Raw genomic sequence first — 27,090 nt, 5'->3', positions numbered from 1 at the left:
TAGTTGATACAGAAACTGTGATATGAGCATTGTAGTTAGTTAAACAATTCATTAAGCAATCCTAAAAAGAACCTCCTTGGCCAATAATTCTCAACACAGCGCCAAACAGAAGCTACAAGAGGGCAATGCATGAAAAAGTACGAATGAAATTTCTACGTGTTTTATTAGGCAAAATTTGTGAAAAGTATAAATGAAAAGTTCGGCAAAATATACAAGCTACAGAAGAAAGAGGGGTCAAAATAGAAATAAGACTTCATTATGGCGATAAAAAGAAATTTCCGCATAAATTGTTCCCGGGAAAGCTTTTCCAATTCGTAAACCACCAGATCAACCAGAGATCAACCTTATTCAAGCTTTTAATCAGGGACAGAGATATAAATAGAGAAGAGAGATGCATTAGGGTTTCAGCCGACGCGTTGCTTCTTCCACACTATCATGTACGGAAATAAATGTCCTAGAGGCTAGAAAGGGTTTTACTCCTTTCTTCTTCACTCTTCTTCTCTAACGTCAGCTCCATTTCTTCGGCTCTGCTCATCATCAGGACCAAAAATTGTAAGTTCCTAAAGTTTCTCTTTCCTTTTTCTGTCAATTTCGAAAAATCGGCTCCTAGGCGCTAGGCGGCCGCTGGGTTTGATTTGAAAATTATGACGTTTGACGTTTGGGGTACTCTGCTGTAAGAACAGCTCCCTGGATATTTTTTTTATTTATCTCAGTTATAGCTGAGTTTTGTCTCTACTGCTTTTCTCAGTTGGTATAACTGCGTGAATGTGCTGGACATGGATAACATACAAGATATCACACAAGCGATGCAGGAATTCAAATTTGAAGCTTTTCCTCAGGAAATCATACAAGATATCCTATTTAGGCTACCCGTTAAATCTCTGATCAATTGCACCTCAGTGTGCAAGGCATGGAGGTCCATGATCATGAACAAAACCTTTATCCGCGCCCACTTAAGCCTAACAGTCGATTTTGCTAACCAGGATGACATTGACCTCCTCCTACTCCACATAATTTCTGGTAGCAATAGCCTCAACTACCACCAAAACACAGTCGTTCACAAGGTGAAAGACGAGGTTCACTATGTGCATCATGATAACCAAGCATTTGATGTGTACTCAAAGATCGAATTTCCAATTGCTGCAAAGAAAAACTACGGCAATTCACATCTTCGTGTGGTTGGCACTTGTGATGGGCTAATTTGCCTTGCGATGATGTCCCCTCTTATGCTTACAACTTCATTATATGGAACCCAACCATTAAAAAGTCAGTGACCCTTCCCATGCCTGGTATTACCTTTCAGACGCATGGTGGGTACGATGCTTCTATTGGGTTCGGTTTTGATGCTACAACCAATGACTATAAGGTTGTGCGAGTTGTGACTTTATTGGATTACTATGATGAGAAGTCAACTCTAGCTCAGGTTTATTCCCTAGCCACCGGCACATGGATGAGTCTTGGTTGTGTTTCTCCTGCATGTCTAATAGATAAAGCTGCATCCAGTGCTTTTGTTAATGGGGTTCTTCATTGGCCTGTAGCCTGTCAGACAGATGTTGAATCTTACTATATTATATTGACATTTGATCTGGGCAAGGAGGTGTTCGGTCAGATACCTATGCCGAAGATTATTCAACGGGATTACTATTTGGGATTGCAATTGTCTGTTTCAGATAACAAAAAATCTATTGCTTTGTTCATGAGGCCCAACAATCGTGAAGATTTCTATTGGGATTGTGGGCGTGAAGATTCTGTTCTTGATATATGGGTGATGAAAGAGTATGGCAAAGAGGAATCATGGACCAAATTGATTACTCTCAATCCACAATGTCCAGAAACAATTTTCCTCAGTGCCTTATGTTTTAGGAAGAGTGGGGAAGTACTGTTACTGCTCAAAGAAAAAGAGAAGCAGGAACTAGTATCACTAGACCTTGTGAGCAAACAGTTTAAACTTCTTGGGATTTCTGGATACAAATATTGTACTGGTCATTTTTATAAAGAGAGCCTCCTCTTACTCGACAAGAGCGATGCAGAGTCATACCAAGAGAAAGAACAGGTAATGTGATTGTTGTGCTGAGAGCAGAACATTTCAATTCTTTGTTTGCCAGGTTTTTATGTTCATTAAAAGCATGATTGATGACTTAATTGATGTGGGATATTTCTTATGTCAGACTTGTTGTGGGTTCTTTCTTTTAGCTGATTGTCTTTCTCGCTTATGTTGCTAGAACACAACTTGTGAGTAAAGTCAACACAGCTCTCATGGAGACTCAATTTGGATATCAAAAAGTTAAAAACAGTGTAATTATAATTTATAATAATATCGACTCAGCTCTCATGTAAACACGATTAGACTGGTCTTTTATGTACTCTTAGTCTTGGTCAACTTGGTATGACTTTAGACTTTTGACTGATTGCTGCTACTTTAGTGAAGTCTGTGTATTCAATTTGCATGGTTTTGTTTGCTGCTTTAATCCCTTTTCCAATATTTTCATTTGTACATTAGTTTCTTTTCCAATTTAGCTTTCATTTGTGTAAGCATGAAGAGGAAATTTGATTTGCACTCCTGAAGAAGTACTGGGAAAAGTTTTCATGACAAGTGAAGTCAACTCTAATGCTTAACAATTGATTAACGCAGCACTTTTCTTGTTTTCTTTTGTTGCAGATTTTTAGTGCAGCAATGTTGTTTGCCGAAAGTGCCTGACGTGCCTAATGCCTGATGCCTGATGCCTGATGTGCATCAATGTCCGTTTCTTGTTATCTATCTTGCTGATGTATTTTTGTTTTCTTGTTCATTTTTTGCCGATTTGTAGGGCAGTAGTGTCCTATGCCTGAAGTGCCTGATGTTTCTGTGTATTTACTTGGCCTGGAACATGTTATCTAGTAGTTCTTGAACTATTTATTCTTCAGCTTTTGGGAAGCTTTAATGGAAGTACCTAGTTACAAATTTCATTTGCCTTTGCAGTTCTTTGCACCAGTTTCCATGAAATGCTTTTGCAATTTTCTTTTCCCTGATCTGAACAATTTACAGCAGAATTCACTTTTAATTAAGTAATGAGGGTGAATTGAAATTGTACCCTGTTTTAGTTAACTGCATGCCTGCAACATATGATGGTTGTCTATTTTTGCAATTGCATTCGTTTGAAGACTATTTTTGCAACTCAACCCCCATTCAACATTCGACTCAATAATAATGATTTTTAAATTTCATTAAAATTCCCATAAGCTCAGATAAAGCATCTTGTTTCAGAGGCTAGAGCTGTTTCAGCATTTGAATTAAGAACTAGTCTGCTGTAAGAACATTTTAATTAGGAGTTGAAATCTCTTTTACAGTTTTTTATTGAATGATTTTCCTATAAGGGATTTAATTAGGAGTAAAAATCAACTGGATATCATATGCTTGAAACTATAGTCAAAACAATACAACATCAAGCATGTAATAATATACCAAATGCTAACCTATATCAAAGGTTTATTCGAATTTCAAAACCAAGTCCTAATTATTTGACGGAGGAATTAGACCCATAACTACAATAAAACAAGCCGATTAAGTACGAAAATCCCTATTCACCTCCACATCCACCTCCGCAGCCACCTCGACGACCACTGCCACTAGTGCCACTACTAGGTGCACACTACGAACAAGTCCAAGCATATAATCTGGTTTCATTTCTCTTAACAGTTTTACCAGCGTGATGATATACTGGAGGAAGAATAAGCTGGCTATTTGGTACATTGAAAGGCAATTTGTAACCTTTTTTTTAACCTTTCTTATGGATTCGGATTGGATTTTAGTACTTCTAATTTTCCGACTAAAAATTGTATACAAATGTTACTCTGCTGTAAGAACAGTTCCTTCCCTTGATATTTTGTTTTCTCAATTATAGCAGAGTTTTGTCTTCATTGCTTTTCTCAGTTGGTATAACTATTTGAATGTACAAGACATTGATAACATAAAAAATGTCAAACAAGGGATCAAACTGAAAATTAAAGCCATCGCACGCTCTTCAAAATAAAATAAAATGATGGTTTGGCTTTAGTGTTAGTTTTTTTTGGCCCTGATGGGTTTGGAGTTTTGATTGACAGAGTATGATCATGAACATGAACAAAAGCTTCATCCGCGCCCACTTAACCCTAACAGTCGATTTTGCTATCCAGGATGACATTGACCTCCTCCTACTCCACATAATCTCTTGTGACAGTAGCAGCACCTTCGGCCACAAAACGATCGTTTCTGAGATACAAAAAACTTCTCACGACCAAAGGTCACAAGACATCTATGCCGTAAATTTGATGGATTAGAAGAGTACATGCTCACTGTACAATTTCTTTTAAAAAAATTTAAAAATCCAAGTACAACTTAGAATTTTGTGTATAATAGTGAATTTTATGTCTTATTGAATTTTTTTTATACCAAATACGTGTATTAAACACTTAAAATACGTATAATACTATTTTTCCTTCATTAACTGAACCTCAACAGTAGCAGAGTCTAGCCGCACGGCTATACTGCTTCTCTAAAAAAAACAAAAAATCCAGGTATGGCCGCACGGCTATACGTTAGAGGCAAGCCGTTCGGCTAGACTATTTTTTAAAAATTAGGAAATTTTTTAAAACCTGATATAGCTATACTATATATATATATATATATATATATATATATATATATATACAAAGACCTCAAATAAGCTTATTTGAGGATACCTGTACCACTATGGATTGTATTTCACTAATCCAAACCGTCTATTTTGTAGATACTCATTCAAAGATCATCTCTACAAAAATCACTTGAATCCAATATCATTTGACCACTCAATTGAGTTATTGAAATTTTAGTACTTTCTTGAAGTGTTCATTGATTTTGTAAGACACAATTGGATGTCGAAACGATTTCGATTTGTCTAATTTTTTGTAAGGATGATCTATGAATGAAGACCTAAAAATAGATGGTTTGATCACTGAAAAAATTGTAGGTACCTAAAGGCGCCAAATAAAATTATTTGAGGATCGGCACTAATCCACGTCTATTTTGTAGATACTCATTCAAAGATCATCTCTACAAAAATCACTTGAATCCGATATCATTTGACCACCAATTGAGTTATTGAAATTTTAGTATTTTCTTGAAGCACCGTGTTCATTGATTTTGTAAAACACAATTGGATATCGAAACGGTTTCAGATTTGTCTAATTTTTGTAAGGATGATCTAGGAATGAAGACCTAAAAATAGATGGTTTGGATCATTGGGAAAAAAATTATATGGTATCCTAACGTCCCTCAAATAAAATTATTTGAGGATCCTAATATGTATATATATATAAATGTAAAGAAAAGTTAAAGCCAAGTGTCTGTAAAATTAGGGCAAACCGAGTATAGCTATACAATTTTATTTCAAAAAATAAAAATCCGAGTATGGCCACTATTTTGGCACACTACAACTTAAAAGTCTAGCCACTATATTATATTTTAATATAAATTTTTAAATATATATTATTTTTATTCAATAATGCGTGTGAATTGTGTCGATAATATGTGGATTTTGAGTGCCTTATTGAAATTTTTGTAAAAAAAATACATGTATAATACAAGAATTGTACATTTGGTTTTCAAAGACTTGGGCCTTCGGGCTCTTGAGCTCTTGAGCTCTGGGGAAATCTAATTAAGACAACCAAACGGAATAAGTAATTTATTTTTTTGACGTCCATTGAACTTCAAGAACTCACTATTTATTAAGTCATTTGTGAAATCAATAACATATTTAAATATTGACTAAAGAAATAATAATCAAAACATAATTACTAATTAAAATAATTCAAAAAGGCTAAGATATTACTTAATTAAATATATTAATTAAAAGAAGTTGGCCTAACAAACAAAATTAAAGAAACAAAATTTATTTATTTTTTCCCCAAATTAATGCAAAAAAACCTCTCCCGGTGGAATTTGCCGGATTAGCAGAGTATAGCCGCACGGCTATTACTATTTCTCTCCAAAAAATAAAAATCCGGGTATAGCCGCCCGGCTGTACTCTTTTGCCACAGTACAACTTAGAATTTTGTGTATAATACTTGAATTTTATGTCTTATTGAAATTTTTATACCAAATACTTGTATTAAACACAAAAAAATACGTATGTACCTGTCTAATACTATTTTTGCAACACTAACTGAAGCTCGATTCAACATTAGCAGAGTCTAGCCGCACGGCTATACCATTTTTTAAAAACATTAAATATCCGAGTATAGCCGCCCGGCTATACGTTATATAAATATAGAAAAGGACATCCCAGCGCCTAAGTTCCACGTGTCAAAGAAAGTGAAGCCGTACTATTTTTTTTAAAAAAAGGAAATTTTTTAAAACCCGGTATAGCCGCCCGGCTATAGGATTTATATATATTTAAAAAAAGGCGCTCAATTCCTATGCGCCACGTGTCAAAAAGGGTAAAGCCAAATGTCTACACCATTTTTACAAATTTATAAATAAATCCAATTCTAGACATGTATTTATAAAAAAACTCAAGCACTATTTAAATAGAAATACACCCAAAATCAACTCCAAAGTCAACTTTTCGGGTGTGTTTATAAATGAGTTTTAAGTGTGTGTAATGATGGGTTTTGGGTGTGTTTATATGTTTAAATAGTGTTTGAGTTTTTTTATAATTTCAACCCTCATTTTGGGTGTTTTAGTAAAACTCCCTACTATTTTCGAAAAAACCGAATATAGCAATCAACATATAAATAGCGAAACAGAGGTCCCTCCCTCTGATCCGTTAGGGTTCTACTCTTTTCTTCTTCACTCTTCTTCCCTAACACGGCACAACGAACGAGAGGCTGCATCAGGACCCAAAACTGTAAGTTCCTAAAGTTTATCTTTCCTTCTTCTGGGAATTTTTTAAGAGCTTTTTTCTTCGATAAAAATGACGGGTTTGGCTTTAGTGTTAATTTTTTTTTTTCCTGATGGGTTTGGATTTTTGATTTATTGAATGGAGATTGGGTTTGATCTTAAAAATATGACATTTAGGGTTCTTGTTGTTCCCCTTTTTTTGTTTTAATTTTATAGTTTATGTATATGAATGTTACTCTGCTGTAAGAACAGCTCCCTTTGATTTTTTTTTCTTCAATTATAGCTGAGTTTTGTCTCTATTGATTTTCTTTATCAGTTTGTATAACTATTTGAATGTGCAAGACATGGATAACATACAAGATATCACACAACTGATATACACATTCAAAGTTGAAGCTTTTCCTCAGGAAATAATACATGAGATCCTATTTAGGCTACCAGTTAAATCTTTGATCAATTGCACCTCAGTGTGCAAGCCATGGAGGTCCATGGTCATGAACCAAAGTTTTATCCACGCTCACTTCAGCCATACAGTCGACTTTGCTAATCAGAAGGACATTGACCTCCTCCTATTCCACAAAATTTCTGGTAGCGGGAGCACCATCTACTGCCACAACACAGTCATTCACGAGGTAGAAATCGAGGTTTACTCTTTGCATTATGATAATAAGGCTTTTGATGTGCACTCCGAGATAGAATTTCCAATTGCTCCAAAGAAAAAACTGCTCAATCCACATCTCCGTGTGGTTGGCACTTGTAACGGGCTAATCTGCCTTGCGGATGATATCTCCGCTTATGGTTATAACTTCTTTTTATGGAACCCAACCATCAGAAAGTTATTGACTCTTCCCGGGCCTGGTATTACCTTTTGGACGCATGGTGCATACAATGCTTCGATTGGGTTCGGTTTTGATGCTATGACCAATGACTATAAGGTTGTGCGACTTGTGACTTTAATGGATGAAGTTGAGAGGCCAACTCTAGCTGAGGTTTATTCCCTAGCCACGGGCACATGGAGCAGTCCTGCTTGTGTTTCTCCTACATGTCGAATAGAAATGGCTGCATCCAATGCTTTTGTTAATGGAATTCTTCATTGGCCTGTAGTCTCAAACGGCAATCATTGCTATTTTATACTGACATTTGATCTGGGAAATGAGGTGTTCTGTATGATACCTATGCCGAAGATTATCCAATGGAACTTCAATTTGGGATTGCGATTATCTGTTTCAGATGACAGAAAATCTATTGCTCTGTTCATGAGGGATAAGGGTCATGAACGTCCTCATGAAAATTTCATGATAAATAATAGTCGTGAAGATTCTGTTCTTGATATATGGGTGATGAAAGAGTATGGTAGAAAGGAATCATGGACCAAATTGATTACTCTCAGTCCACAAGGTCCAGAAAGCCATTTACCCAGCGCCTTATGTTTTAGGAAGAGTGAGGAACGGTTTAGGAAGAGTGGGGAACCGTTTAGGAAGAGTGGGGAACCGTTTAAGTTTGGGGAACCGTTTAGGAAGAGTGGGGAACTGTTACTGCTCCGAAAGGAACGGTGGCAGGAACTAGTAGTATCACTAGACCTTGTGAGCACACAGTTTAAAAATCTTGGGATTGGATATAAATATTGCACTGTTGATTTTTATAAAGAGAGCCTCCTCTTACTTGACAAGACTGATGCAGAGTCGTACTAAGAGAAAGAACAGGTATTGGTTTTCAAGAACAGTTTAATTATTTGTTTGCCAGGTTTTTATGTTATGATTGGTGACTAAATTGCTGTGGAATCCTTATTATGTCGACTTTGTTGTGGGTTCTTTGTTTTAGCTGATTGGCTTTCTCGCTTCTGATGCTAGAACACAACTTGTGACTAAAGTCAACACAGCTCTCATGGAAACTCAATTTGGATATCAAAAAGTTAAAAACAATGTAATTATAATAAATATCAACTCAGCTCTCATATAAACACGGTTAGACTGGTCTTTTATGTGCTCTTAGTTTTTGACTTATATAATATGGTATGACTTTAGATGGTAGACTGATCGCTGCTACTGTAGTGAAGTCTGTATTCAATTTACATGTTTATGTTTGGTGCTGTAATAGATTGTGCAGTAGTTCATGCTTTAATCCCTTTTCCAATGTTTTCATTTGTACAATAGTTTCGTTTCCAATTTAGATTTCATTTTTGTAAGCATGAAGATGAAGTTTCATTTGCATTCCTGTAGAAGTACTGGGAAAAGTTTTCATGACTAGTGATGTAAACTCCAATGCTTAACAATTGATTAAAGCAGCATTTTTCTTGTTTTCTTTTGTTGCATATTTGTAATGCAGTAACTTTGTTTGCCCAAAGTGCCTGATGTCCATTTCTTGTTATCTATCATGCTGATGTATTTTTGTTTTCTTGTTTCTTTTGTTACCGATTTGTAGGGCAGTAGCGTCCTATGCCTGAAGTGCCTGATGTTTCGGTGTATTTAGTTGACATGCCTGATGTCACTATTTATTATTCTTCAGCTTTTGGAAAACTTTAATGGAACTAATGGAAGTATCTAGTTACAAATTTCAATTACCTTTGCAGTTTGAAACTCTGCACCAGTTTCCATGAAATGCTTTTGCAGTTTTTTGTTTCATTTTTATTGCATAGTTTTCCTGAGCTGAACAATTGACAGCTGAATCCACTTTTAACTAAGCAATGGAGGTGATTTGAAATTGTACCCGCTTTTAGTTAACCGTATGCCTGCAACGCCTTCTCCAATGGCCCTCATTCGATTGCAACTTGCAAACAGCATATGATGGTTGTCCATTTTTGCAATTGCATTTGTTTGAAAAAACTGCTCAATCCACATCTCCGTGTGGTTGGCACTTGTAACAGGCTAATCTGCCTTGCAGATGTTATCTCCGCTTACGGTTACAACTTCTTTATATGGAACCCAACCATTAGAAAGTTTGTGACTCTTCCCGGGTGTTGTTACCTTTTAGACGCATGGTGCATACAATGCTTCTATGGGAGTAGAGAAATACTGACGTGACTTGCAAGGTTTGTCTACTCCCTTGCATTGCATTATCCGTTAAGAGCTGATTGAGTTATTTAGCAAGGGTGTTTATTGATTTGATTATCAACAATTATATGACTTTTTTTGGGACTAGAACCATAATGGATTATGAAAAATGCACCCGTCATCTGACTTGTAAAAACACAATAAAAGTGTGCATGAGTTTCCATAAGAAACTAAACAAAACCTGACTTTCTTGTTGGTGCCCCAAAACAGTGGAGATCCATATTCAAGTAGGATGTCATTGAAGAAATATATTTGCTTGAATGCATGTGCAATGTGAAGAACATTGATGTCTTTGGGTGTTTTCTTATAAAGAACATGTGGTAATTCCTCACCATCTTTAATCCTTCTAAACAAATCCGCATCACCCAATGTTGTCGCCTCATACACCAAACGATCCATGGTTTTGAACTATCTCAAACTTGCTCAATGTAGCACATAAAGCAGCAATGCACTGTAGAGGATTGTTTGTGAACCGTGCTTAACATCCGAGGCAATAAATAAATCTACACAAACTTGGTCCTAATTACTTGTCATGAAAACAGTATTATAATCTGTCACATTTTACTTCTACTAGTGTACCAAAAGTAGAGGTGTCAAACGGGTTGAGTCGGTTCAACATGAGACGAGTCCAACCCATTTAATTATAGTATGATACGGCCCAAAAATAATTATTAGTAAGCAATACTAGGCACGTCACGAAAGCTTATGCCAGATTTAAAAATTAGATCCAACAAACCAAGTCGGCCCACAGCTTGCTATAAGCCCGGCCTGAGCCCGAACCTGACCCAAGCCCACTCTAAGCCCGACATGAACCCACTTAATTAATTATTATTATTTTATTTTTTTTGTAATTCCACTCTCTAATTCAAATTTCCTTTTTTTCCTTCTTTGGTCGACAAGACAATAAGTCATTTTGCTTTATTGAAGAAATTAGCAAACAAAAATTGGGTTTACTTGAAACTTTACACCAGAGAACAATATCAACAAATAGCATCGACATGTGAATGGGCCTGGGGGAAGAAAAACGGGAGTTTCTACAATGAGGAGTTAAAGTGAGAAGACCGATCCGACCGTCAAAACATTTAAAATATTTAAGTCCCATGATTTCTTTATATTTGTTGATGGTGAGATTTGACCTCCTCAAATAACCTCCTCGCTTTAAGCTCTCATTATAGCATTTCTGGAGAAAAACACCGAAGGGGCCTGTGGAGATAAAGTTACATTACAGAAACCAAGCGGTCCAAGAAAAAGAAGGGGTCAAAATATAAATTAGACAGAATTATGGCGAAAAATGAAAATTTCGACAATAAAAAATTGTTCCCGCGAAGCTTATCCAGTTCGTAAACCCATAAACTTTCATCAAGCTTTTAATTTGGTACGGAGCTTTTAGACGTAGGCAGGCAATCTCAGGCTCAGCATATAAATAGAGAAGAGAGGTCCCTATGATCTGTTAGGGTTTGGGCCGGCGACTCTCTCTCCCCTCACTATCATGTACGGAAAATAATGTCTTAGAAGCTTGGGTTCTACGCTTTTCTGCTTCTCTCTTCTTCTCTAGCACAGCACATGCACAAGAACGAGACGCTTCCTCAGATTCGGCTCTGCTCATCAGGACCAGAAATTGTAAGTTGCTGAACTTTTTCTCTTCTTTTTCTGGGATTTTTTTAGAGCTTTTCTGTTTCGAATGTTGGGTTTGGATTTAGTGTTAGTATTTTCCTGCTGGGTTTGGATTTTTTATTTGTAGAGTGGATGTTGGGTTTTATCTGAAAAATATGACGCATCCTTTTGTTTTTGATTTGTAGATTCGATGTTGGTCCTCAATACTGGATCTTTTTAGTTTTAGTATTCTCCTGAGTTACTCTGCTTTCAGAACAGCCCCATGATTTTTATTTTTATTTTATACTCAATTATAGATTTTTTTTTTTCTATTGTTTTATCAGTTGGTATAACTGTTTGAATGTGAAGGACATGGAATACATACAAAATATCACACAAGGGATGCACGAATTGAAATTTGGAGAGATGGCAGGCTCTTTTCCTCAGGAAATCATACAAGAGATCCTAATTAGACTGCCCGTTAAATCTCTGATCAAATGCACCTGTGTGTGCAAGACATGGAAGTCCATGATCATAAACCCAAGCTTTATTCGCACCCACGTCAGCCCAGCAGTCCAGTTTGTTAACCAGAATGACATTCACCTACTACTCCACAGAGTTTCTGGTTTGCAGATGACCACCTTCTTCGGCCAAACGGTCATGTACAAGGTAAATGACGAGGTTCTCTCTGTGCATTATGATAACCAGGCTTTTGACCACTACTCCAAGATAGAATTTCCAGTTGCTACCCAGGGAAAAAAGCACAACTCATATATTCGTGTGGTCGGCATTTGTGATGGGCTATTCTGCCTTGCGGATGATATGTTCCGTTATTGTTACAACTTCTTCATATGGAACCCAGCCATTAGAAAGTTAGTGACCATTCCTTGGCCTAATGTTAGATTTGATACACATGCTGGGTACGATGCTTCGATTGGATTTGGTTTTGATGCTACAACCAATAACTATAAGGTTGTGCGAGTTGTCACTTTATTGGATCAACACGGGACACCAACTCTCGCTGAGGTTTATTCCCTGGCCACCGGCACATGGACCAGTCTTGGTTGTGTTTCTCCTACCTGTCTAACAGATGGACGTGCATCCAGTGTTTTTTTCAATGGGGTTCTTCATTGGCCTGTATTCTGTAAGACAAATGGTGATCTTTACTATTTTATATTGACATTTCACCTGGGCAAGGAGGTCTTCCGTAAGATGCCTATGCCGAAGATTATCAAATGGAAATTCGACTTGGGAATGCAATTGTCTGTTTCAGATAACAGAAAATCTATTGCTCTGTTCACGATGGATAACAGGTTTGAAGATTCTTTTCTTGAGATATGGGTGATGAAAGAGTATGGCATAAAGGAGTCATGGACCAAATTGATTACTCTTGGTCCACAAGGTCCAGAGAGACTTTTACCAAGGGCCTTATGTTTTAGGAAGAGTGGTGAAGTACTGGTGCTTCTCACTGACAAATCAAGGCAGAACTAGTATCACTAGACCTTGAGAGCAAACAGTTTAAAAATCTTGGGATTTCTGGATATCAATATTGCAATGTTGGTTTTTATAAAGAGAGCCTCCTCTTACTCGACAAGAGCAATGCAGAGTCTTACTAAGAGGGAGAACAGGTAATGTTATTATACTGTTGAGAACAGAACATTGCTTTTCAAGAAAATTTTAATTCTTTGTTTGCCAGATTTTTATGTTCATTAAAAGCCTGATTGGTGAATAAACTTATTGGCGTTCTTTGTTATGTTTTGACTTGTTGTGGGTTCTTTTTGTCAGCTGATTGTCTTTCTTGCTTCTATTGCTAGAACACAACTTGTGACTAAAGTCAACTTAGCTCTCATGTAAACTCATTTTGGATATCAAAAAGTTGAAGACATTATAATTATAATAATATCAACTCAGCTCTCATGTAAACACGGTTAGACTGGTCTTTTATGAGTTATTTTAGTTTTTGACTTATGTGACAACAACTTAGTATGACTTTAGTCGGTGGACTGATGATACTTGCTGCTACTGTTATGAAGTTTGCGTATTCATTTACATGGTTTAATTTGCTGCTGTAATAGGATTGTGCAATAGTTCATTCATTAATTCCATGTCCAATGGTTCTCATTTGTAAAATAGGCCCTTTTACAATTTAGCTTTCATTCATGTAAGCATGAAGAGGAAGTTTCGTGCTTAAGCATTGATTAACCTAGTACTTTTCTTGTTTTCTTTTGTTGCAGATTTGTAGTGCCACAACGTCCTCTACCCGATGTGCCTGATGCGCAATAACGCCATTCTCTTGTTATCTCATATGCTAACATATTTTTGTTTTCTTGGTTATTGTGTTGCAGATTTGTAGGGCAGTAGTGTTGTATGCCTGATGTGGTGGTGTATTTACCTAGTATGGAACTTGTTATCTGTAGTGCTGATATGCTTTCTGTAGTAGTTGTTGGACTATTTATTCTTCAGCTTTTGAAAAACTATAATGGAACTATGGAAGTATCTATCTAGTTACTAATTTCATTTGGCTTTGCACCAGTTTAAATGCTTCTGCAGTTTTCTCGTATTTTTTTGTGTAATTTTTCCCGAGCTCAACGATTGACAGTAGAGTTCACTTTTAAGCGACAAAGGTGGCAAAATTATACAAGCTACCAGAAGAAGGGATCAAAATGAAATCAGACAGGAATTATGGCGATAAAATGAAATTTCTACAACAAAATTGTTCCTGGAAAAGCTTTTGCAATTCATAAACCCTCAATTATAAACCCGAAGATGAACCATAGATAAACTTTAATCAAGCTAAATCCAAACCCAAATAAAATATGAAACTTAAAACTAGAATTCGGGAAATCCGGAAAAAGAGAAATCTTACTAGAATTTGAAAAACTAGAGAATCTAGGAAACTAATAAATTGGGTTTAGTTGAAACTTGAAACCAAGAAACAATAACAAAAAATAGCATCGACATTTCCATCGATCGCTCAAACATTCCAATACAGGTTTTGAAGCATGAACTCAAAGCATATTTGGTTAATTTCACATTCAAAATGGCATAAGTTAGCTGCTAATGGACATCAAAGTTGTGTTGTACAATTTATCTATGTGGAAAAATTGGAAAAATGCAAAATCAAGCAATCTCATCAAGACAAGTTTAGGGTCCACTTTTCCATTTCCTTCATTTCGATGATCAATGCTAACCCATGCCATCTTGGAAGTTAATGATGTTAATTATCAGGCAATTTTGAATTTAATTATAAACCCATCTCACATGTCTCTCATCAATGCTAAACCCATGCCATCATTTTGATCAATGCTAAACCATGCCATCTTAAAACATGTTATTGTACAAACTCTATAAATTCAGAGCAATGCAGCTCCATGGAACGTACAAACAACTTCCCAGCAATAAGCAATAAGCAATACATCGTTTCGTCAATCGATTAGCTATGAATTTGAGCACGAAAAACCGCATTCAAAAGGAGCTTAAAGATATTAAGAAGGACCGCAACCCTTTGTACAAAGCAGTAAATACAGTAAAAGATAACATTTATCATTGGCATGCCACAATTATGGGACCTCCTGAGAGCCCATATGAAGGAGGTTTTTTTAAGCTTGATATTGAATTTCCCTCTAGTTATCCATTTAAGCCCCCAAAGGTGAAGTTTATTACCAAAGTGTACCACCCAAATATCAATAGCAATGGAAGCATTTGCCTCAACGTCCTAAAAGACGAATGGAGCGCTGCCCTTACCATCCCTAAGGTGTTGATCTCAGTCATGTCCTTGCTGACTATACCTAACCCTGACGACCCTCTCGACAAGGATGTCGCCCACGTCTACAAGACGGATCTACAGGCCTACAACGCCACTGCAAGGGCATGGACTCTCAGGCATGCGCAAAACAAATAATATGGACGTACTCTAAATCAACTCTTTCCCAGCTTTAGAATAATACCATGCATGTATGCTTAGTGTTAACAGTACAAGGAAGAAGAATTGAGACTGAAGGAAGAAGATGAATATTGAAGAAGAACTCAGGGAAGAAGAGAGAATTTGTTTTCTTTGATTTTCAATCGTATTCACAATTACAGAGAGATGTTGTTTTTATATCAGATGTTTAGCCGATAACTAATGCTTAACAAACTAACTAATTACAGCTGTGACATGTGAGCCACACGTGCCAACACTAACAAACTCTTAGCTAACTATTACTGTTATCACTTAGGGTTTAGAATATCTTTAGGCTATAGCCATTAATTTAATTATGTTGTTTACAATATTTGGCCACCATCAATGATAAAAGAGACTCCATTTTCTATGAGTTCATGTTTATGTTCACATCTCAAATAATTCTATTGGATTTCATTGCATTTCATATCATTCGATAAAGATATCGCCACGTGTACACTCATGGACCTCTAATAGAAGTTGTAAATACCCCCAAAAGATTCTAGAACCACAATAGTGCCACTGGTGTATAAGTATAATGAGCCCAATTGTAAATTCAAGATATTCTTGAGGGCATTTCTCCATCACCTCCTGCTTCTAAATTCTTCCCTAAATCATCCAGACAAGTCCTATAAACTTGTGGACCTAAGACATTGATGCTCTTCAGCAACATATACCAACCTCTCACAAAAATTACCATATCTCTCTGTTAGGGATACAAATACATACAACTTTCACAACTCCACCATGGCTGCTTCTAGCATGTTTAAGCTATCATTTTTCTTGAGCCTTCTTTCCCATCTGAACTTGGGTCTGTGGCCACAAACTCATAGCAGCTTGGCCATATTTCCACCATCATGTAACAGCATAGAGTGCCCAAGCTTTGACACAATTGAGGTTGGCAATGGCTATGAAGTCCGGCGATACAATTCGAGTGAATGGATATCCACTTCTCCTATTCAAGATATCTCTCTTGTTGAAGCCACCAGAACTGGCTTCTTACAGTAAGTTTGTTTTTCCTTTTTTTATTGTTCATGTATTCTTGCTAAGCTAGAATTATTATGGGAATGGCTTAATTCGAAATGTTTTATGGACGTGGAAAAATTATTGTATGTGCCGCTGTGCGGGTTATATATAATCTATTTTTTACAACATGGGAGTTTCGTTGTTAGATTTTATATGATGGGTTTCACATGTATGTTGCGTAAGAGGGAGGGAGGTGATACATAGTCAGTACATACAAAGATTCTACGCAAATTCAATTGAAGTACAAATTACTCTCACAAGGAAACAATAATTGATAAATCACAATAATTGTACTGAAGAAATGAGGGAACTATGGAATTTTTGGAGTTCATTGATGATGGTTTTTGGTTTTTTTGTCACAGGCTGTTTGAGTACATTCAAGGGAAGAACAAGTACGAAGAGAAAATAGAGATGACTGCCCCAGTGCTCAGTGAAGTTTCACCAAGCGATGGACCCTTTTGTGAATCTTCATTTGTGGTGAGCTTCTATGTGCCAAAGAAGAACCAAGAAAACCCACCACCAGCAGAAGGCCTCCATGTCCAAAAATGGAAAACCACATATGTGGCAGTGAGACAATTCAGTGGGTTTGTATCAGACGACAGCGTTGGAGAAGAAGCTGCTGCCTTGAAGACCAGTCTTGCAGGTACTGTTTGGTCTGCCGCCATCGAGAAAAGCCATGCAGTTGATCATACTTCAGTTTATACTGTTGCACAGTACAATTCCCCATTTGAATTTGATCATAGGGTGAATGAGATCTGGTTGTCGTTCGATTTGGAAGACGGCATTGCAGTATAAGAGTGAGAAGAGAACAAAACCACCATGCTTTAAGACCTCTAATCTCTTGTAGAGATAGGCATTGTGACGGTGAGTAGGTGGCTAAAGTTTTATGGTGGGGAAATCCAAACCTGCTAATTATCAGTTTACTTCTTTTTGTAGTGAGAAATGTTGTGTTGCCCAGTATCAAACTCTGTTACAGTTTACACAGAATAAAGAGGCTACTTCACTGTAAGGAATTGTAGCTAGTCAAGTTGCCTTAATTTGTAACACTAAATGAAGCTTAGAAGCTGCAAATATCCAATTAGGGAAAGAAATTTCTGGTTATATGTAGCGACTTAGTTCATATCTGACAACGCAACAATGGCTTTTAAGGGTCATAAGCAACTCCATTGAAATAAGTATAACCGACATTTAAAATCAATTCCCTCCATGCTAGACAAAAGTCATGGAAGGAAACAAGTCCCACGACAACGAAACAAACTTTTCCCACTCTCCATGAATACCAACAATTCCAAGATTTTATGAGCTCTACAAGTGAGACAAATTTGTTTGTGAGAAAAGATATTCAAAGAACAGATTGAAGCGAAGGAAAATCCCGGGACTTTACAATTTTCAGCGATAATTAGATAGCTAACAAAGAAGATGGTTACATTTACTTGTTTTAATACGAACTGCATGCCCCAATCAACAATACATTGAAAACAAAAATTTTGAGGCACAGCTCCTACCAGACTAAATCACCTACTTAATCAGTTGTACTCATGGATTAAAGTTTACAATGATCAGACGTTCGATCAAGAAAGTGTACTGGGTTACTCCCATATCTTACAAAAGTGCTGCATTTACCATCTGGAGGGTGTGCAGTCGGTGAATCACTGACCTGTTTTGAATAGTTTCGATTCTGTACTCTGTCAATGGGACGGGTTGACAAGTACGAATCCAACAAAAGGCCCTTGTCCTTGGAAACAAACCTAGTGTTTGGCCTACTATTTGAAAATTTTCTGCATGAAACAGAACTGCGAGAATACTCTGGAGCATATAAGGTGTTGAAAATTGACGAGATATTGCCTGCATCAGCATAATCTACTGTACTAAAAGAGTCTCTAGTACTCTCAGTTGTGAAAGAGGCCTCATCGGAACTTGTAAAAAGGGACCAATCGCTTGATGTAGCATCAGAGAACTCCACGCCGATGGGCTCACCATATGTTTCCGTCATTGGGAAAACATTCCCATTAGAACTCCTAAAGATGTCACTGGAGGTACTATTGGCAAAGCTATTTGCGATTTCTGGCCTGATATCATCCGGTAAATGCACTGGGCTAACAAATTGGCTGCTGTGTTTGCTTTGACCTGGCCTTGACTTCTGAGCTTTTGACATGCAATGGTTTTCAACGTTCGGAACTTGCTGCCTAATAGATTTTCCAGTGAATGCTCTTTGAGGGCGGGGACAAGACCTAAGGACAAAAGAAATTTCAAAATTCAAAGAGAGCTTGGTGGGTTCACAATAGATAAATGAATATATGGCACAAACCACACAGCAAATATCCATTGCAAACCACATGGCATTGACACCACCAACTGAACCCCTCTTCACACTACCATAGTTGGTGTTATTAAGTAGAAGCTAATATATTCCAACATCTAATTATGTAAATGCTAATTAAAACCCCAACAAAAAGAAAAAGGTAAGGAAAGATCATAGAGGATTTTTTCAACCTCAATAAGTCTTACCTCATGTAAAATAAAATATATGCTCCTTCCATCATAACCTGGCTCATTGAAACGGGCTGAACCTGTTTATGAAGCTTCATCAACTTTAGGACCAATTAATTGAAGAAAAAATAAAACAAAAAACATACACTTCAATCACTTGTTTGTTCGAGATATGTACCAAGGGGAACCATGTCACTACTCAAAAGGCATAAACGCAAATGAGAGATTCCTTTCCATTTTTGCTTATGGAATAAAATGCAGGTCCACTCCATCAATTGTTGTTGTGAGTATAACATAGAGATTTCATAAAGCAGTACCCTTTTATTTATAGTGACCAACAGACCTAATTACAACAATACGGCTTCTACAAAATTATAATTTACATTTGAAGGGCGTTAATGTCTTATCAATTTCATGACATTGATAAATGGAGGCTCTATCACACACATTATATTTTCAACAAACTGGGGATTCTTCAGTAAACAACCATACGAGCATTAATGTGATGAACAATGGAGGACATCGTGCGTTTGAGGGGAATATTTTTGTCGTTCAATGAGACAACAGATCATCTTTCTTTTTCTGCAAAGTTCTCATTATGTTCTTATTGCCACACTGTTCATTTCAAAGATTGAGAAATATCCAAATTATATTGTAAGTTTGGAAGAATAGGTTTGAAGTAGATCTCACAATCTTTTTTTTATTGTCCCTAAAAACCCAAACTCAACAACCAAAATGTTTCATAAAAAATTGGACAAGGAATGACAAATACATTATTTTAATATTGAATGACTGACCAAAGAAATTAAAGTCTAAATATTATGTTGGTCTTTTGGCTTTGTGAAACTATAATCAAAATATGGGCAGGAAGAAACAAAACACATTCACTCAGTAGGTAAATTCGGAATCAACCCCCTTTTTTTTCTTTTCTTTTTTTTGGGCAAATGAAATTTCATTCGCTATGAAAAGCTCCCCAAAGCCTTGCACTGAAATGTTAATGAGGAAAGGCATTTACCTGAGTGTCATCTATCCTGAACCAATTGCCTCGCATGTCTTTCACATATGCCACATAATGTCCAGAGAAAGATGCATTCTGCGTATCCAAATGCACCACAACGGCATAGAGCAAGTAAAGTGGAGGAATGTCGCCCTTGCCAGTCATAAATGGAACCATATCCAGCATGTCCGGAAAAGTGATGCACTTATTTATTTTCCCATATTTTCCCTCCTGAGGAAAAACCAGCCATGATTTAATAGTCCAGCAAGTGAAGTAGTGCCAAGAAGAAAAAGCCAGGAAGCCCTACAATTATCTAGCAGTAAGGTGTCAACCCTGAAACTCGTTTTTATGGGTAGAAGTTGGAATCACAAGATGACTAGGATTTGAATTTTGACTTGCATTTGTGTTTCAGTGACTTTTAAGGGATAGTCATAAAATGCTGTTCATTAATTCAACTTGATTACCACTCTTGCTTAATACCAAATCAATTAAGTTTCTAAAACCTGAATACGGTACAATAGCAGCTTTTATAGTTCCCAAAGAAAGTTGAAAACCACTGGTTATATAGGCTTTAGAAGGCACCCACAAACACCTCTCAACGCTAAATCATACTGATACCTGAAATCTCTTCAAGACAATTGTGAGGATATTTGGAGCTTCGTGTATGCTCAATTGCTTCCTGGCTCGAACATATGCAGCACACCTTTTTCCCCAATAATATGAGTTTGTAAGTTATTTAAGTTGTACTGTAAAACTAAAAACTTATACATTATTTGGGATCCAAAAATACTAAAATAAGGCCATCAAACCTTCCGCATCTGTACATGTTTTCTCCATCCAAATCTTCAGGGGTGGTAAATTGAGTCAGTGCATCCTCAAGTGACTCAACCCAACCAAATATTTCTAATGTTAGATCCATGATGTTTTCATATCGTTCCGACTCATGATGACATCTCAAACACTTGACCTGGCGGCATCAAGATTTGATTCATCCATGATTAATGTGGGCAAAAAGTAAAATAAATTTTTTATTAAAAAAACTATTTAAAAAAGTAGTTTTATGGAAAGATGATTCATGACCGAAAGAATATGCAAGTATGCAATGAGCACCTTTGATCTGAGGTGCCCACCAAATGTATGTTGTATAAAAGTTGTTTCTTGCAATCTGGGATCAACCTTATTTTCACCACCTAGCCCCTCCAAGCATATAGATTGCATTGATGTAATTAGAAGCCTGGATAAAGACAGCATCATATACAAAAATTCCTTCATCAAAATCTGAACTTTCAATTCATTAATTTGAATTTCCAAAACTGAATATAATATGGAAAGTTGGAGACAGATGCAAATGCCAGAACATCAGTGTCAAGAAAAAACACATAACTGAAAAATTTTGACAGACCTTAAAAATTCATGTGCATCTTCCTGACTTCCATCACCAATTTGGCAATTAATACTCCTCATGTGAAAAAGAATTCGGCTAGGAGAAAGGGGGCCCCCACTTTCTCGTAGCATCATCACATGTTGCTCCAATTCACACATGAGACACCAGTCTTTACCACAACCTAGTACAATACCATAAACAAAAGTGATTCGCATGCGGATTCAAACAAAACACCACCATCCAAATTCATTGACTAATTCAAAGGGATATGAGAAAAGGTAAGTACAGGCGCTTGAATGTGATCTACGAAGCAAATACATAATGAGAGGCTTTGTGCAGGTTAAGCACTGCAAGACAGCATTTGCATAGCAACTGCAAGAAAAAAGTTACAATAAAATAAAGTGGCATGGAAGATTCAAAGAAAACACATAAGCTCATGTTCATTCTTTCACGCGCATAAAACAATGCTTGGTCTTTCTGTTACAAACCCAATAACCCAAAGACACAGCACGCCAAAATATAAAATAATTAACGGTTGGGTCTTAGGACTTTATTCAGATGAATCCCCTGATCAACAACCAGTCTCCATCTCCACAGATTACATTAGTCATCTTTTAGTCAAACTTTATCTCTAGTATCACTTGTATATAAATTTTTATGCATTAAAAAAAAGGGTAAAGGTCATTATAAGAAATCAACATCGAGAAAGTACGGGAAGGTTATGTTCACGATCACGTGGAGTTTTCATTTCTATCACGTGGATCCCATATTTAAGCTCATGACCTAGTAATACCATACATAAATTATCATACTTTACCTGTTCCCACAATTCAAAAGGCCTCGAGGTGATAAGTCAAAGACTTCACACTGAAAGTACTTCACAAACTCATCATAAGGGAACAGGACCTGAGAGTCAAAGGGCATATATCAGTGACAACGTGCATTCAACTCAGAACACAGAAGAATAATATAATTCATGGAGGAGGGGTTGTAAATAACTCAGGAGATCGTCCATTCAACAAATGAAATGGGGATTCAATGAAACAGAGAATAGACCTTCCTGGTTTTGTGTCGATAACCATTGACTTCAGGGGCATCCTCTCTGGTTATGGTTTTTGGCTTCTTTAGACCCATCATCTTCATGATCCTTAAGTTTGCAATTCCATTGCTCCCCTGTGTGGTGGTATCTCTCATTCTAGCTACTTCTGCATCACAAACATAGAATTATAGGAACTATACTGTACAAAATATGTTTAAAGAGTAATGGTTTACTAGACTGACTGGAATCTTCAGCAATGTGTCCCTGCGTCTCTATCTCTGAGCAATACTGCTCTCCAGAGACTTCCATTGTTGATTTGGGCAATTTAGACACCTTGGTCCCAAGAGAATACGGAGCTCTTTTAGCCTTTACGCTGGCCTTCAATGCAGTCATTTCAGTACATTTGTACTCTGTTGTTTCAACATTGGATGTTGTTTCCCCTTTAAGGGGATTTCCTCCATTCGGAATGAAGTCCAACCCAATTTCATGCACATCTGTTCCGCATTTGGAAGAATATGACGAGGATGTTAATCCAGAGTTGCTTCTTGATTCATATATGTTGCCATGTTGACTTTGAAACATATCATTCTCCTGCACTGTATTTCTTGAAGTAGCTTGTCCTTTTATATAATTGTCAGAAATATTGAAACTTTGTTTCTTACGATTTTCTTCCTCTGGTAAGTGAGAGTCAAAATTTCTTAACTGCAACCAACAGTTAAGCATAATTATTAGACATCAAACACAAAGGGTAAAGAAAGATCAAAGATAACACAAAAGCAAAGTGATGCAAACCTTATGCTCCATAAAAACATCTTTTGATGAAATAACATTAGAAGGGGTTGATTGGGTAGTCCAACCACAGGATGCTTCTTCAGAAGAATTAAATGCAATTCCAACTTTTTTTCTGAACAGTTCTCTGTTGGATTTTCGGGAAACCCGCTTTCTCTCCAGCATGGGGACTTGAGAGGGATCAACTGAAGCACAGTCAACCGTAGCAGCAGGGACACCAGTGCTTATAGAAGGATACATTATATCATCAGCTGGTGCTTCCTCAGCCAAAATCTGCTCCATCTTACACCCAAAGTACTGTGAATTGATGCTGTCATTAAGTAAGAACTTCTCATGAAAAGATTCTCCAAATGAGACAGACTTAGGGGATGAGCTTGAACTAGTAGGTTCCAACTGCAGGCATTCTTGCCTGTGAACTTCCCTCCAATGAATTATTTGACATTTCCCAGAACTGCATATAATTAGTGTAACCATTTAGAGAAAAAAGATCATGTTGCCCCTTTAGAGTTCATAATGAGAAATCTTTTTTAATAAGCAGTTCATAGTGAAAAACATGTATCACAAGCATTTGCATCTTTCTATTTTTTTTGTTCTCCTTTATTTCATTGATTGTGCCAAATTTGGTACAACACAACACAACACAAGGATGAAATACCAAAATTAGCTACTTGACTTTAGTTAGCTGAACGCTGCACACCTTTTTTCCCCTTTTCAATTTTTATGTGAGTGCTGCATTCTAAGTTCCCATTCACAGAAAATATTGTCCTTGTATATCTCCCACAACCTTAATATGCTTAAGGTACACTATCAAATAATACTTAAGTTCACTGCATGAATAACCACCAATTCTGTAGTGCATAAATCACAATGGTTGGAATACTACAATTTTAAATTAAGTTTCAATTTCCTTTCTCGAAAAGCAATTTTTTTATTGAAAAAAAAAGGAAGAATATACTGATAGACTATATGTCTTCATGCTGTAAAATTAGAGCGTACCAATATCTGACAGACTTGCATCTAGAGCAGCGGGTTGTAGCTGGACTAAAGCATCTGGCACATGCATGAAGTCCATTCTTCGAAGGAGACACAGGAGGAATAACATCAGCAACAGCCATTGCTTCTGCTCTAAGTGCTTCTTCTGCAGCCAGTTGAGCAAGCAAACTTACCCTCTCTCTCTTCTTAGATGCCTCACTCCATTTTCCAAGTAAAACGTAAGCAACCAAAGGCAGCACAACGAAAACCAGAAACAGGGCAGGTATATCAGCTTCCCTTGGCTCAAGCATGTCCTCACCAGCATACTCATGTCCAATACCCCGTCAAAATCACTAACCGGGAGATGATCTCTTCAAGTTAGAAAAGTTCAAGTAAGTTGACATCTGAGTTGGCAGCATGAAATGCAAGATAGATCATATTCCACTGGGACTACCACTCAGACCTGTCAAATTTTCAGATTCATATTTTCACAAAATGTAGTTCCGGTTGAAAACAGAATTTCAACACTGTATTTTCCTTTTTAGTACAGAATACTATAAATAATTACAGACAAATCAAAGAAAACCTGATTAAATTCTGAGCCTCGATTTTAAAACAGATTTGTTCATTCAACTTAAAAGTTACAGAAAAAAAAAAAACAGGATATAAGAAAAATTGCTTGTCCAAACAATAACAGAACCAATGTGACCCGTAATAGAATCAATGTGAATAGCCACAAATTTCTCCCATTTGAGCATACCCATTATTCAAAATGGAAATCTAAGACAACCCTATTTAAGAAATCCATCTAGTTTTCTCAATCTTTGCCATTAACACGGAATACTGCTAACCAAATCCCTAACAAGACCCACCAGTTCCTTCCAGTAGACTCAAATTGACCAATAACTTCTCCAAGTACACTACTTTGACAAACGTACTCTTCTATAATTGCAGAAACCAGGAAAGAAATCCTCTCATTTGAGTTAAATGAGAAAACAAAAAGTAGCCCACTAGAGAACAAGCAATGTAAATCTGAGATTCAAGTGCAGAATAGTGAAAACATTTAAAAAGTACAGAAAAATTAAAAAATGAAACAGCAAGAAGCATACCTCATGCACAAGCAAGAAATCTAAGCAAAACCGAATAAACACTCTGAGCTGCCTCTCCTTCTTCCTCTCTTCTTCTTCTTCTGGAAAGAAAAAAAATTTGATTCTTTGAATCCTCAGACGGTAAGCTCAAAAACAAACACTCTTTCTCTGTTCTGCGCCAGCCCCCTCTTTGCTTCACTACACACTTCGTACCCCCTTCACACTACACTTTTTAACACTAAGAAACTCTCCCCTACATCCTCAAAAACCCAAATCAGTGTGTGCACATTGAGACCCTCAACACGTGGCTCGAACCCATTTGGTACTAAGCCTGCAGACGCGGGACCCGCCTGACCCATGTTACAGAAAAAATGACAAAAGCTGATTGATTGATTGATTTGGAGCCGTGGGATCTAGACTGGGGGTGGACTAGGGAGGGAGGTCAGGGTCAAAAAAATGTAAAAATGACATAATGGGGGTTAGAGGGCGGGACCCACCGGATGATGTTCCCAATAATTTTTAACAGGGGCCACGTTTCATGGTCGATTCATGAATTGGAGAAGAGGATAATTGTTTGCGGAGGCAGAAGACATCATGAATTTTAAAAACATGAGTGAGAAAAAGTACTGCGGTTTAGAATTAAATATTGATTTTTTTTTGTGTCCTAAAATAATAAATATTTTTATTTTTATTTTATTTTAAATTTCAAAAAATGTTGGGCGTCTGGTGTCTGCTGCCTTGTTTGGGGGGTCGTGATTTTAATGCCTCAATGTCAAATATGAGCATGAGAGAATATGACCCCCTCCTTCTCCTCCTCCTCCTCCTTCTTTTGGAATAATAGAATTCTTGTCTTGTTCCCGGATCTCTAATCTCCCTGCCCTATGCATCCAATTCACAACCCGTGCTACTTTTAACTTTGGTTATTCATGCATTCTATACAATCCAATGTCATGTCTATGCAGAAAAATCTACATATATATCCCGGAGTGAGTGATACATGTGTCATATTACGTACTATGTAAGAACCGTTATTATATATTATGTGACGAGTGTTGTAGATACAGATGTTTCATCACTCTGTTCCTAGTAAGTTTCTTTTGTTAATCTCATATCATTTTCAAAATGTTTTTGGAAAACAAATATTACAAATTTATCACATGGGCGGTTGACGAAATGACATGTGTTGATTATGCAAAAAAAGTAATGTGTAACTTAAGTATGAATTATAACCCTAACCTAACCATGATGGGTTTTGAATTTTTTGTAATTTCATCATCACGAAAATGATACGTGTGTTATTTGGTTTGATACTCCTAATTCTGGGCATTTGATTTCAACATAATCGATGGTTGGAAAATGAGACTTGTTTCCTCTCTCTTTTTTGGGTTGCCACGATTGTTTTGGTGTCCGTATAGCTTTATATGGAAAAATGTTGACTTGTTTTTTGAATTCCATAAAAATTTACCCGGATGGGATTATGATGCTTTCCCAGAAAATGATACTTATTCGATGTTTCCATATTTGCCAAATATGACAAAGGATTTCACTATTGTACGTGCCAAAAATGCTCCAGCTCCTAAAGCGATGATGACTGGAGTGGAAGAAAGTGCCGGTAGTCCGATTGGGGATACTTGAGACTGTACCAGAATCAACAATGGCTGAAGCTGGTTTTGGTCCAAACAACTATTAAAACAGTAAGTCTTTAAAACAAGGGAAAATGCTACTGACCACCGAGCTATTGTACCACTCTGAACAGCAAGTCTTCAATAGATTGTGTTGCTGTTCCAAGTTGGTTTGACTACACGTAGCTAATTTGATCGTACATTATTCATTAAAGAAAATCGTCATCTTTTGCAGAAGGACTTGCATATCGCAAGGATAACA

General features: G+C 36.9%; 3 protein-coding genes and 3 pseudogenes across 7 annotated transcripts; 5 read left to right on the top strand and 1 right to left on the bottom strand.

The window, feature by feature from the left end:
* Positions 1 to 640: 640 nt before the first annotated feature.
* LOC103325820 (F-box/kelch-repeat protein At3g23880-like) lies at positions 641 to 2,946 on the top strand (annotated as a pseudogene). The gene is made up of 2 exons (XR_016124903.1): positions 641 to 2,053; positions 2,660 to 2,946. The product of XR_016124903.1 is annotated as an F-box/kelch-repeat protein At3g23880-like (transcript).
* A 3,807-nt stretch (positions 2,947 to 6,753) lies between these two features.
* On the top strand, positions 6,754 to 9,395 carry LOC103325821 (F-box protein At3g07870-like). The gene is made up of 3 exons (XM_089049372.1): positions 6,754 to 6,845; positions 7,246 to 8,541; positions 9,260 to 9,395. The coding sequence occupies exon 2, from the start codon at positions 7,327 to 7,329 to the stop codon at positions 8,527 to 8,529; it is 1,203 nt and encodes a 400-aa protein (XP_088905498.1). The 5' UTR covers positions 6,754 to 6,845; positions 7,246 to 7,326; the 3' UTR covers positions 8,530 to 8,541; positions 9,260 to 9,395.
* Positions 9,396 to 11,263: 1,868 nt separating this feature from the next.
* On the top strand, positions 11,264 to 14,013 carry LOC103325822 (F-box/kelch-repeat protein At3g23880-like; annotated as a pseudogene). The gene is made up of 3 exons (XR_016124898.1): positions 11,264 to 11,508; positions 11,851 to 13,109; positions 13,716 to 14,013. The product of XR_016124898.1 is annotated as an F-box/kelch-repeat protein At3g23880-like (transcript).
* Positions 14,014 to 14,476: 463 nt separating this feature from the next.
* On the top strand, positions 14,477 to 15,382 carry LOC103325902 (ubiquitin-conjugating enzyme E2 11 pseudogene; annotated as a pseudogene).
* Positions 15,383 to 16,062: 680 nt separating this feature from the next.
* On the top strand, positions 16,063 to 17,456 carry HBP1 (SOUL heme-binding family protein). The gene is made up of 2 exons (XM_008228009.2): positions 16,063 to 16,425; positions 16,810 to 17,456. Exons 1-2 carry the CDS (start codon positions 16,169 to 16,171, stop codon positions 17,240 to 17,242), a joined length of 690 nt encoding a protein of 229 aa, XP_008226231.2. The 5' UTR covers positions 16,063 to 16,168; the 3' UTR covers positions 17,243 to 17,456.
* A 370-nt stretch (positions 17,457 to 17,826) lies between these two features.
* UBP15 (ubiquitin-specific protease 15) lies at positions 17,827 to 25,446 on the bottom strand. Of its 3 annotated transcripts, none has more exons than XM_008228010.2 (14): positions 25,228 to 25,446; positions 24,143 to 24,581; positions 23,150 to 23,597; positions 22,600 to 23,059; positions 22,375 to 22,523; positions 22,136 to 22,224; positions 21,605 to 21,690; positions 21,337 to 21,499; positions 21,045 to 21,168; positions 20,744 to 20,901; positions 20,553 to 20,637; positions 19,953 to 20,165; positions 18,956 to 19,017; positions 17,827 to 18,678 (listed from the first exon to the last, which is right to left on the bottom strand). In XM_008228010.2, exons 2-14 carry the CDS (start codon positions 24,427 to 24,429, stop codon positions 17,991 to 17,993), a joined length of 3,012 nt encoding a protein of 1,003 aa, XP_008226232.2. In that variant the 5' UTR covers positions 24,430 to 24,581; positions 25,228 to 25,446; the 3' UTR covers positions 17,827 to 17,990. The 3 variants fall into 3 exon arrangements, with proteins under 3 accessions (XP_008226232.2, XP_008226233.2, XP_088904261.1); XM_008228011.2 differs by having other exon boundaries at positions 24,143 to 24,489; positions 25,228 to 25,445; XM_089048135.1 differs by lacking the exons at positions 20,553 to 20,637; positions 20,744 to 20,901.
* Between the last annotated feature and the right edge of the window lie 1,644 nt (positions 25,447 to 27,090).

Source organism: Prunus mume, linkage group LG3 (genome assembly GCF_029339155.1).
Source record: "Prunus mume cultivar Tortuosa linkage group LG3, ASM2933915v1, whole genome shotgun sequence".
NCBI lineage: Eukaryota > Viridiplantae > Streptophyta > Magnoliopsida > Rosales > Rosaceae > Prunus > Prunus mume.
The sequence above is the reverse complement of the archived record's forward strand: the minus strand, read 5'-3'. Positions and strand labels throughout refer to the sequence as shown.

Coding starts and splice junctions, on each gene's coding strand:
- UBP15 (XM_008228010.2), bottom strand. CDS start 24,429: ATGCTTGAGCCAAGGGAAGCTGATATACCTGCCCTGTTTCTGGTTTTC. Junction 21,500..21,604: donor TAGATCACATTCAAGCGCCT/GTACTTACCTTT, acceptor GTATTGTACTAG/GTTGTGGTAAAGACTGGTGT. Junction 19,018..19,952: donor TCAGGATAGATGACACTCAG/GTAAATGCCTTT, acceptor CTTCATAAACAG/GTTCAGCCCGTTTCAATGAG.
- LOC103325821 (XM_089049372.1), top strand. CDS start 7,327: ATGGTCATGAACCAAAGTTTTATCCACGCTCACTTCAGCCATACAGTC.
- HBP1 (XM_008228009.2), top strand. CDS start 16,169: ATGGCTGCTTCTAGCATGTTTAAGCTATCATTTTTCTTGAGCCTTCTT. Junction 16,426..16,809: donor ACCAGAACTGGCTTCTTACA/GTAAGTTTGTTT, acceptor TTTTTGTCACAG/GCTGTTTGAGTACATTCAAG.